Source organism: Dreissena polymorpha, chromosome 1 (assembly GCF_020536995.1).
Source record: "Dreissena polymorpha isolate Duluth1 chromosome 1, UMN_Dpol_1.0, whole genome shotgun sequence".
NCBI lineage: Eukaryota > Metazoa > Mollusca > Bivalvia > Myida > Dreissenidae > Dreissena > Dreissena polymorpha.
The window spans coordinates 190635732-190648257 of record NC_068355.1 but is presented as its reverse complement, the minus strand read 5'-3'; the positions used below and the strand labels follow the sequence as shown (position 1 = coordinate 190648257).

Below are 12526 nucleotides of genomic sequence, written 5' to 3'. Positions count from 1 at the left end.
AATCTTCATTCTAGAATAACCTAGGGCTGTTTAATAAAACATGGAACATTAATTTGAACTGAAATGACAGACATGGCTTTTTCATGATGATTTATTTCAGATAATTTCTTATTTTACATCTTGAATTGTTCCTGTATGAGACTAATGAAACGTTAAGTGCAGAAGAGTATCTTTTTATTGATTGGTAGATTGTTATGTACGAAACCTTAAAAGGAAGCGATGTTCTGCTGAGGAACTTAAAGTGTATTGCAATAATGGATGGGTGAACTGACTTCTCATTAAGTTACAAGTGATAACCAATTCTATAATTCTGTGAAGAATCTATAATTGAGCTGGTTAAAAGCACAAGTTTCTGACAAATCCCAGATCGGTGCCAATAATCAGCTAAGTGTTTGTATACTCCAAAACCTTCATAGTCTATTAAATAATAGTATTTTTTTTGTAAACACTTTGAATTTCTGAATTCCAGTTTGTAAGCTGCTTACTGGTAAATTAGTGGAAATAGTCTACAATTACCTTGAAACTCATCATTTTGAAAGCAAATAACTTTTTTTTTTAAGCGCAAATATATTTCAAGGGAATTTGATGTGTTTAGATCCATCCACAGTATCGAGCCAGTATATTAACACACTTTAAAGACATTTTTTTTTTCCCCAAAACTTTTCGGGCATAGTGGCAAGTTTGTCCTTCCTTCCTTACTTCCGTCACACTTTTGTAACAGTTTCTCATAGCGCCTTCAATATTTTACTGATCTCTTACATATTTGGCATGTAGGTACCTTGCATGGACCTCTACTTTTTGATGAGGTTTGAGGTCACTGGGGTCAAGGTTTAGGTCACTGAGGCTAATAATAGATTTTCCGTTAACTTTTGTTACAGTATCTCATAGTGCCTTCAATTTTTTACCGATCTGTTACATATTTGGCATGTAGGTACCTTGCATGGACCTCTACTTTTTGATGAGGTTTGAGGTCACTGGGGTAAAGGTCGAGGTCACCGAGGCTAATAACAGATTTTCCTCACACTTTTGTTACAGTTTCTCATAGCGCCTTCAATATTTTACCGATCTCATACATATTTGGCATGTAGGTACCTTGCATGGACCTCTACTTTTTGATGAGGTTTGAGGTCACTGTAGTCAAGGTCGAGGTCACCAAGGCTTATAATAGATTTTCCTCACACTTGTTACAGTTTCTCATAGCGCCTTCAATATTTTACCAATCTTTTACATAATTATTTGGCATGTAGGTACCTTGCATGAACCTCTACTCTTTGATGAGGTTTGAGGTCAATGGGGTCAACAGGTCAAGGTCACTGAGGCTAATAATAGATTTTCTCAAGGTCACACTTTGGTTACAGTTTCTCATAGCGAACATAAGGGGAGCATCCATCGTTTTCAACGATTCTTGTTTTTATGCTCCCCCAAAATTTTTGGGGGCAGCATATAGTCGCCGCTTCGTCTGTCAGTGTGTGTGTTCGTCCGTCCGTGCAAAATTTTTGTCCGAGCTATTTCTCAGCAATTGATGACCGGAATTAAATAAAAATGTATGGGAAGCTTCACTACCAACAGTAGATGTGCAAATTATCCGCCGTTTATGGTCGGATGATTTTTTACAGAGTTATCACCCTTTAAAATTTTCTATAAACTGTACATATAGTGCAATTCTTGTCCCCCCAACTACTGACTGGAATTCAATGAAGCTTTATGGGAAGCTTAACTACCTTGAGATGTGCATGTTATTTTGTTATTTGTGGGTTCTGGTTAGATGATTTATTTAGAGAGTTATGGCCCTTTGAAATGTTTAAGTTGCTAAACCATCATAATTTTGTCCAAAGTTATGCCCCTCAAGACGTTTCTTTTTATCTAAATATATAGTGCAATATTGTGACCAAAAAAAACCTTTGGGGAGCATCACCTGTCTCCGTCGGTTTCTTGTTTAAGTTGGTTGTGCAGAAGTTATTTAGATACTGAAAGAGCTGTTGAGAAGTCATACAAATGTCTTCTAATTTTGGGTTCCTGGTTAGGGTATATAACATACATATGCAAAAAAAACATTAGGGGGGGGGGGGGGGGGGGTATGAATGTATGAAACAATCAATGTCTTAAGTGCTTTGACTGGTCAATCAAAAAAAGGCTTCTCAAGTTTTTATTTTAAAATAACACATTGAGATTCAGCTTCGTGGATCATTTACATATGGTAACATAGATTTAATTTGTGCCAAAATATTCACACAGCAGGCAACACATTAAATTCTCTTTGAACACTACCGTAAATACTCTATGTTTTTGGACACTAAGTTTTCGGACACCCCTTATTTTAGCAAAAATAATTATTTTTCGTGACTCTTAGTTTTCGGACACACGATTTTTCGTCCATAATTAATGTCTCTAAGTTTTTGGACAGTATATTTTACAGGGCTATTTTACAGAATTTCGGTCCTGTTTCCGATATTTAATGACACTTCCTTCATGGGATTTTACAACCAGATTAACATCATAAAACATGGCAGGTGCATGCCTGAGGGCATCGGACCATTACATTTTCGTTATTGGGTAAATAACCTTGTAAACTGGTATTAAACAATGGTTTTGCCCAATAAGCATAAGCGTTTTGACAATAACCAGGGGTAGTGCCAATTAACAGTTCAATTATCTACTGCAATGGTACTAACCCTTCTCAGTAAAATAACTGGGACAAATACTAAACGCTTCAAAGTGTGATGCACCCTGTTGCAAGTTTTACGAACAATAGAAGGTGTTAGACAACAACTTTCGGAAATGAACAAATAATTCATAGTTTGCTTTTTTTAATGCGTTAATTACAGGTTCATACTAGCGAGTATCGGTACATCACATGCTCATCTTTGAACTTGTTGGTCAAAGTACAACCTTGTTGTAACTTTCTGTCAAATAAATTAAGCATTTAAAATTATTTAAATTGCAGTGCAAACATATATAACTGTAATTTATACTATACGGCATGGTATTTTACAAGCTCATGCTATTACCGGTAGTCATTGATACAATTGACGTTATTTTTGGGCACTTCAATTTTCGACTCTAAGTTTTCGGACACCTGTATTTTGTGAATATTTTTCGTATCTAAGTTTTCGGACACGAATTTTTTATATATTTTTAAGTGTCTGAACACATAGAGTAATTACGGTATATGCTGCTTGCACCTTGGGAACATTTGTCATGCCCACAGTAACTCAAACCTCACATCTACTTGATACTACGCAATATACAAAATGCAACCATCCCATCTTCTTGCTTCAAAAACTAATACTGAGTTTATGTTTATGTTTTATAAAGACCATTTATGATTCTATATTTATTGCTCTGGGGGACCTTACAATAAATGATGGATGGCAACCACAAGCTTCAGCTATTCCAAATCTGAGACAGTAAATGTCTTTTTTCTTAGCAATTAACAACTTGTATGATCCCAAGGGTTTCTACTATTCTTAAGGTCTTGTCGTTATTGTGTACATAATTGATCAGTTGTTTGCATTATTGAGATTTCTCTGAAGAAAGGCAAGTGCCAACACTTTGTAGGCCTGTTGAACCATTAAGGATTCTCTCAAAACTGGGACACCATAGCTACAACTGAGTTGTCATATCACATGGCCTGTCATCTCTGGTGCCATTCTCTTGGAATTAAGAAAGTCATATTTTCTAAATCATACTTCATTGTAAAATTTAAAAGGAGTAATAAGCAACTCGCCTAAAAAATGCATTACCAATTAGAGGTGGCATCAGTGCTTACAGGGCTTGTAATAGGAAATCTGCAACTTGTATTTGACACAGTGTGTCAAATAAAAACAAATTCCGTTTGTTCTTTAGTTTAAACTGTACTTTATATATTTTTTTATCATGAACATCTTATGACATTGTTTGGCAAATGTCAGTTAAAGTAGATCATTATTTGTATTTTTATCCCCCGAAAAAGGCGATGTTGTCCGTCCGTCAGTTAGTCCGTTTGTCCCAAAACTTTTTAGGGCTTTATTTCATAAACTAAAGATATCAGCATAAAACTTAAGGGATGTATAGATATCAATGAGCAGAAGTACCACGCACAAGAACAATAATCCTTAACTTTCTTTAGTAAGTGACCTAACAGCGGACAGGGTAGCTCCTTACTAGAGAGGTAAGGCTGGTCTGGAGCCCTAACAGCGGACAGGGTAGCTCCTTACTAGACAGGTAAGGCTGGTCTGGAGCTACATTTAGTCTTGCTGCATAGTGGCACATGACCCGGCTCACATGGTTGTAAGGCCATTATGTAAGGCTATGGCAAGGTTTGGCCAATTCTAGGCTGATAAATATTATGGAGCTGGGAATCTGTGAACTGGTTCTATAGTAACTCATGCTGGTCTGATCAATGTTTAAAGGAGAAACAGTAACTGTACCAATTATGTACAAACATCTGCTTTTATTTGCTCACTTGAACACAAAAGTGCTTATTGTGAGCTTTTGGTGTCACCCTATATCTGATGTCTGTCGTGGTCTTATACGCCAGCAACCAAAAGTTAACTCAGAGTTTAGTGCCCCTTTACCACATGGGTTATTATTTACAAATTCCTGTCTTGATTTTATTTAATGTTAAATGTCCAACTTCAGCCAAAATTTGAGTCAACATTTTACATTAGAATTGGTTCCAAGCTGAATCGATTTATGCAAGAAAAAATATATGTAAAGTGATATGTAAGAAAAAAGTATACCTTTAATGAGTGTCATAACGAAAATAAAGGGCCTTAAGTCAATCACATTGATTTATTTAGAGGCTATGCAATTGCATATCTCAAATAATGAGTGTGACTTAATCTGTATAATTGCAGGGAGGCGATTGCACTAGCTAAGGTTCGGTTGTCTCCTCTGGACCCAGCCCTGGAGGAGTTGTACACCCTGTGGGCCCAGCAACTCACCAAGGATGGCAACCTGGAGCAGGCAGCTAAATGGTACAGTGAAGATTTTTAGGAAAATCACAAGTATTACTTAGGTTGTAGTATTGTGAGCAACTCCCGATTAGAATGGGAACTGCAAGCAGTTTAGCGATGCAGCCCGTTTGAGAGTGTGTGAGTAGTAGAGTTGGGGGTTGTAGTCAGGGGCATCTTTTGGGAAATGTCACCAATCTGATATCAAAGCGCTGAAGGCACTGAATTTGTACGCTATTGCATAATCTTAGACGCGACTCAGTTTTCAAAACTATGTTACAGTTTTTTGTATCGCACGTTTGAAATGAACAAAACCCATTCAAATTTATAAAGAGTGTGTCTTAAAGCAGGGGTCGAATTGTGAGTGCACTGTTTATCCTAATAGTTATGTTATAGAGATAACTTAGACAAAATAACAACAATGTGTCTCTTTTTCTTTCACAATTGGTTCCTGCAATGGCAACCATCTTTAGAATGTTGGTTTCCTTGCTAGATAATAACTAGCCTAGAATCATGTACATGTTGTGTTATGTGTATCTAATATTTTAATTATTTTCTTTAAATTATTGAGCAACAATTTTGCTGACATGACAAATTACATAACATAGAAAGATGAGCCCCCTCTGTACGTTACTTATGACGTTATTTTTGTCCGTTATGACTCTTTAAGAAAAAAACTATAAAGTCATGGATAACGACATTTATTTTATTGCTGAGCACTTTTTCTCAACTGGATCGCAACTGGATCGATTCCCCAATGCATCCCAAAGACCTATAGATTACACAGATTGGAATCTCTCGTCTCCGCTATAGCGATATGCGATAATATCTATCGGCGGACGCGGGTCACGTGACATTGATTTTGGAGATGCCGGTGTACCTGTAGATTATTCCCTGTTCCAGCTGCTGTCGGCCATTTTCTTATAAAGCAAACAATTATTCTTCGTAATTAGTCGTTAATATTTGATGTCGTAGGGTATTCTGAGCATGATCTGGTTAGTTTATATTATTTTGATATTGTTATTAACAATATTAATGTGTTAATTAGTGTTTTTAGCGCTCGGTTGTCAGTTTGCAGAGCAATGAATGCCTGAAAGCGCAACGTTACGAACTTTACGTAGTGAGCAAAGTCGGTCTCCGAAAAAAGACATATTGAATATTTTTTGTGTGATAAGAAATAAGTATTTATTTTCTGTCTTGATAATTCTTTAGGTTTTGGTAGTTATTATTCTAATTAATTATTAATTTATCGGAATTTGAAAGAGAACACTGGATTCGTTCATTTTCGATAATTTTTGAAAAATTGAAAGGCCCGAAGCATTTTTCTATAAACTTCTTCATTAAGCATCACATATTGATAACGTAAGATTTTTATGCTAGGTGAGATGTTAATCTATGTATGATTTATAAAAAGTAGACGAAAATGAGGTATTTTAAAGGATTTTGCCTTTGTACTATTTATACTGTTATTTCATTCAATCAAGTGGTTTGTATTTTGTTGAAACACTTTTCTATTTTATTTCTCATCCCATATATTTGAAGTAAGATTTTTATGCTAGGCAAGATGTTAATCTAAGTATAGATTTAAACAAACTACAAGAAAATATTCAATTTAAAGGATTTGGCCTTATACAATGTTGGTACAATTTTAAGCTCTTTTCTTCTGTTGTACAATATTGCTGTCAAACGTGTTTTTGTTCTTATTGATAAACTTTTTCATTTTTCATCCCAAATCGATAAAGTCAGATTGTTATGCTTGGTGATATGTAATTCTAGGTATGATTAATAAAAAGTAGACGAAAATAAGTCATTTTAAAGGATTTTGCCTTTGTACATTTTGTACAATTTTATACTGTTATTTCATTCAATAATTTTTCACACCTGTCGCCAAAGTGGTTTGTTTCTTTGTGAAAACTTTTCCATTTCTCATCCCATATCGTTGAAGTAAGATTTTTATGCAATATGTTAATCTAAGTATAGATTTAAACAAACTACAAGAAAATATTCAATGTAAAGGATTTGGCCTTATACAATGTTGGTACAATTTTAAGCTCTTTTCTTCTGTTGTACAAGATAGCTGTCAAACGTGTTTTTGTTCTTTTTGATAAACTTTTTCATTTTTCATCACAAATAGATTAAGTCAGATTTTTATGCTTGGTGATATGTTAATCTTGGTATGAATTAATTAAACTGTAGGATAATGTTCATTTTAAAGGATTTTGGCCTTGTACAAAGATGGTACAATTTTAAGCTCTTTTACCCTATTATACACACATGTTGTCAAACGTGCTTTGGTTCATTGTGAAAAACTTTGTCATTATTCACCTCAAATTGAAGAAATAAGATTTTTAGATTTTTATTCTGGGTAATATGTTTATCTTGGTATGAATAAAAGAACTAGATGAAAGTACAATGTATGGGTTTAGATTCTCATTTAATATCTTATTTTATTAGTATTACCAGTTTTCCTGTCAATGTTACACATGCAAGTTAATATACAAACATATTTTAACAGATAGCTGTGAGCTTACTATTAAAACACAAAAGCTGTGAGATGACTATAAAAACCAAAAATTGTCATTGTTAAAAGCGTAAGCAATAGCAGAGCACACGTTATTAGTTTCAATATTCCCATACTGATAGTCCTGATGTTAAACTTCTGGTACAGACCTATAGTCCCAGTTTATTTCAAATTACCGGTATTCAGTGACTTTAAAGCATCTCTCAGGCTGGCGGATGTTTTCTTTTCATTTTTTGCACTTTTCTCAGTTTTCTTATTTATTAGTTTTGTAATTGCAAAACCTCTTACAGTAAGAAATATATATAGTCTTGTATTCTCGTGAACAAATTGGACACACATATATATCTTTCTTATCAACACTAACACTATGTTTATCAGTACAAACAGAGTCATTGTCAGTATAGTCCCCTTCAAAAAGCTCATCAAGGTCTAAATCACTATCACTCCAAGCGAAAAAATTAGGGTCTCTGTTACGCGACATGATTGCACAAATGATACAGAATTTAAAAATGTAAAATCCAAAATATGTACTAGTATGTCCAACTTATAAGATACACAATCGAGAACAGCCTTTTTTTAAACAGTTTTATACAGCATTTCATTGTGTTTATAACGTACTATTATAAACAAGTATATTAAAATCTAACACATTCACAACAAAGACTTACCTTAATTGGACATCACAATGACATATAAAGAATGAATTCGCCGGCCGCGGCCACTGATCACACAATTAAAATCAATCAACAACGCAAACTGATAATTGAAGTAAGAATCCCTTCCTTTAATTAATTCTCAAGAGTAAAGAAAAAACACACAAAGCATCTTCAGTTCGCTAATTGATCCGACGATTAACACGCGCGTGAAATGTTTTTGTTTTTTTCTTTTCGCGAAATCCTAGCCCACGATACTGAAAGCTTAATTTAATTACCAAAAGAAAAAAACTGGATTACAAACAAAACTTTAATAACCTATAACTCATGAATTAAATCTCAATAAAAAGAGAATTAAACAATTGAAAAAAATCTACACAATCAATATTGAAATAAGTCGAACTAAAACCGTTTTTAAATCGAACGATCATAGCATTTATTATACTGTAATGTTGTTTTAATCAGAGACCTAGATCTATGTGTCCACATATATCTATCCTTTTTGAAATAATAATATTTTATAAGGTTTTAACTGTCTGAAATACCAAATTATACAAGAATATTTTATCAGCAAAAGCCTTTCAAATAAACTATTCAACAGCATTCTCGCCGCGATTTGGAAGTTCTTAGCGCAATTGCTTCAATGATCGCGGCATTATGAATTCTTATTGTAGGTAAATAAAATCGAGATTTTATAAAAACATAATTACTCATGTTTCTATGAAACTTAATTTTATGAAAATCGGATCATTTTTTACCAAGTTACAGCCGCCTTTCTACAGCGCCGTAACATTTTCGCATAACTTTTCTCGATAATCGTAGCCGTTGCTACTGACGCGTCGCTATCTTATCGCAATCGTGATACACCGGCTATCTCCGGACTACTCCGATTGATTCATGGAATAAATCGTCTGCTGATCCCAAGTGTTCTTATCAGTTTCTCGACCACGTGACCCCGCCGAGAGATAGCCCGATAAGGCGCGAAGTTTCCAATCTGTGTAATCTATAGGTCTTTGTGCATCCGTATCAGCGCAACTCTTATCAATTACTGCATACTAACTTCTTTTCTCGTCGCTGTTCAATGCCAGATTATCCCATACATTCCATTTTAAATAGTAAACTCAAGAATTTCATAAACATAAACATTCGCCTTTTTTCAGTACCAAATTAATTTTTGGCATATGTGACAATTAAAAGATGTGATGAAATAATGTCCAATCTTTACGGGGTTTTCCAACTGAACACAGGTATGTCGCCTGACTTGCTGTTCAATAAATACACCAAATACTGTATTATGTGAATTGGGAATAAGACATCAAACTGGGAATGGACATCATTTTGGTGATTTTCTCTAACAAAACTATTCATTTCATGATCTACATTTATTTTTGTAATATATTATCTATAATTTAAGCTTAATAAGCAATTTTCCATGACTTTTTCATTAACAGTGATTGTATTTTTATCATTTAAAGTGTATTTTTAAACCATGTCCATGCGCGGCATGGACACAGTTTCATTTCATGAGTTTTTTTTGTTAAATTAATAAAAAATCCAGTTTTGAAGTAAAATCAATTTAAATGATACTCTTATATATGCAAGTATCTGTTTTAATTATAAATTGTCAAAGTAGATAAATACAACATATAAAACTGCATATTATGCACTTTTGATAAAACACAATTTATTCCCAAATTGATGTCTTATTCCCAATTCACATAATACAGTGTTACCAACACATTTCACGTGACGTTGTACATGTCTTCATAGTTTTCGCGCGCTTTTTACTGAGACAAAGAAACCGCAAAAATACATGAAGCACTGTTTATTTGAAGCTACAATTTGTCAATGTGGCGTTGACAATAAAATTCAGAAGCGCGTTTCGGATTACAAATTTATTTATGCCAATTTGAGAATTCGACAAAACAATTTAGTGGTATGTAATGAATTCAACTTTAAGTTATTAAAAATCTTTACGTCAAATATATGATTTAATTGTATTTTGCATGTAATATGCAATTTCCACGAGAAGAGCAAATGTGGAATACATTTCTTGCTCAGAAAAATTCCATTGGTCAGGGCGGGATTTGAACCAGGGCCCTCTCGTTCACTACGCCAGCGATCTACCATTACACCACTGTTCCGACTCATTTATCGACTGCATAATTTTACTGCAGGTAATGCAGGCCTACGAGTGCTGTCGCTCATGCAAAGCGTGCACTCTCATTGGCCAATATCGATTGTTTACAACGACGCTCCGCCCAGCGTACTTAAGCTCATACTGGCTTGCAAAACTCGCTACATTATTTGTACGCTATCGCGTCCAAATAAAAATCCTAAGTCCCAAGACTGAATTGGGGTCCAATGCATGATCTCTTGGAGGTGCGTGTGTGGATGGGTGTGATTATAGATCCTTGAGTACAGATTATCCATAAAGGGTAAATCTAAAACATCTCAAATCTTTGACTAAATTTTTAGCTCGGCTATTTTCGGAGAAAACACGAGGTATTGTCATAGCCAGCTCGACGTCCGCCGTCAGCCATCCGCCGGCGTCGTGCTAAAACATTGACATTTTGCTCTAGAATCAAAGTGCTTTCTGATACTACTTCGAAACTTCATATGTGGATGCACCTTGATGAGTTCTACACGCCACACCTATTTTGGGGTCACTAGGTCAAAGGCCAAGGTCACAGACTGACAAGCGACAAGTTTCATTTATTCAAAAATGCACCCGCAGCCGAGCGTTGGCACCTGTTATGCGGTGCTCTTGTTAACAAAGTATTCAATGTCTTTTATGTTATAAAAACCATTTTCAGACTTTGGGATGATTTATGAGGGATCTGGATTGTAAAACACAACATAAACCATTTGTCTCATGCTTATTTTGCCATTAAAATGTATAAGGTTTCTAGGTTTCCAAGGAAAATATTGACAGGTTATCTATTTGTTTAAGAAATTTGAGAGATAAATTGGACCATTCTGTCTGGCATTGATGTAAGCTTAGATGGAATGCTAATTATTTGTGTAGGATGCACAGTAAATGTGGTAAAAGCTTTGAAATTATATGGATGGATTACTTATGTAAAGCTGTCAAGCCAAGATTTTTCCCTTGCTTGACCTCTTTCAAAGGCATTGAAATGTAGGAATATTAAAAAACTTACATGCAAAAAAGATTTATTGCTGAGACAGATTTTTCGGCGTAACTGTTTAACGTCACTTTTGACCTTACCTGACCTTTGTAAGTGTCCAATAAAATTCAAATAAAATTTCCCGCGGCTAGACACGAATAATTACACTTCATTTATTCCATTGGCTGATTTGAGCATACCACAAGAACATTGGAAACATGACCGCATCTTTGTAACACTGCTTTACTGCGTGTTCAGCATGAAACAATTTTATCTCTTTTGAAAAGGCTTGATAGATAGAACAGTTTTACACTCAACTCTTGACATCAATACGGTTTGTGCGTGCACCTTTTATTTTCAGAGGATTTCCAGCGCCAGAGCGTTTGTACTTAAAGGCTATGTTCTCATATTTAGTAATTACTTCCATATTCCTGTCTGTGTACTAGTATATTTAAATATAGAGTTCATAAAAGTATCGTTTTTCCCTATCCTGATATTCGTTTTGGTCAAACCATTTTAAATTGTTTTCGAAATTTAAAATTAAACATGTAAAAGTATAAAGTTTTTAACAAGCCGTTGTTCCAGCAGTGGAAGCGTGGCCTCACTTTAATGCATTGCATTCCAACCTGCAAGGTATCAGGGACAGTTCGCGGCCAGTAAAATAATCGTTATATAATATAGACCTATCACGTGAACTAGGTGAACTGGAATTTTCTTCAGACCAGAAATATGTTAAATGAATATATTTTGCGATATAATTATGGTATGTCAATAATAGATTCTTAATGTGTTTTCAACAATACCATGATAAATATTATTTTTAATTAATTTAACAAGAATTATTCCACCATATTGACTAATGTATTAAGCATGAGCCCGATGATTCTCGATACTGTTAATACTCAAATCAAATAGCAATGCCTGAAAAACCACTAAAACAGGTTGTTCGAAGAACGCGCGTATAAATATTAAAAAATATGTACGAATACTTCGTGTGTACTTGGCCAGTTGACTCATTATTTAATTTCACTTCCATTCTTCCTTTGGTTTCTGTTTTGTATCTTTAGATTTATGACCAGCATTATGTAATAATGTAAAATAAGCAGCAAAAACTCTGTGTAACATCCCGTACTGTGTGTGATGCAGCTAAGAGCTGCACAGGAAAAGACATTTGCTATCTTTGATCTCATTCATTGAACTCTTTACCTTTCACCAACTCCAACCTCAATCAACGCCGTATATCTTTTTAAAAGATATTTCTAGTTTTTCTTAACAAAACTTTAAATCCAG

At 34.6% G+C, this 12526-nt stretch overlaps 1 protein-coding gene across 1 annotated transcript in view; it reads left to right on the top strand.

The window, feature by feature from the left end:
• Positions 1–12526, top strand: part of LOC127864326 (gem-associated protein 5-like) — a 216700-nt gene that overhangs the window by 177352 nt on the left and 26822 nt on the right. Inside the window, exon 21 of the mRNA XM_052403980.1 lies at positions 4839–4958. Coding sequence (XP_052259940.1) covers positions 4839–4958 — 120 coding nt within the window. The remainder of the gene's footprint in view (positions 1–4838; positions 4959–12526) is intronic.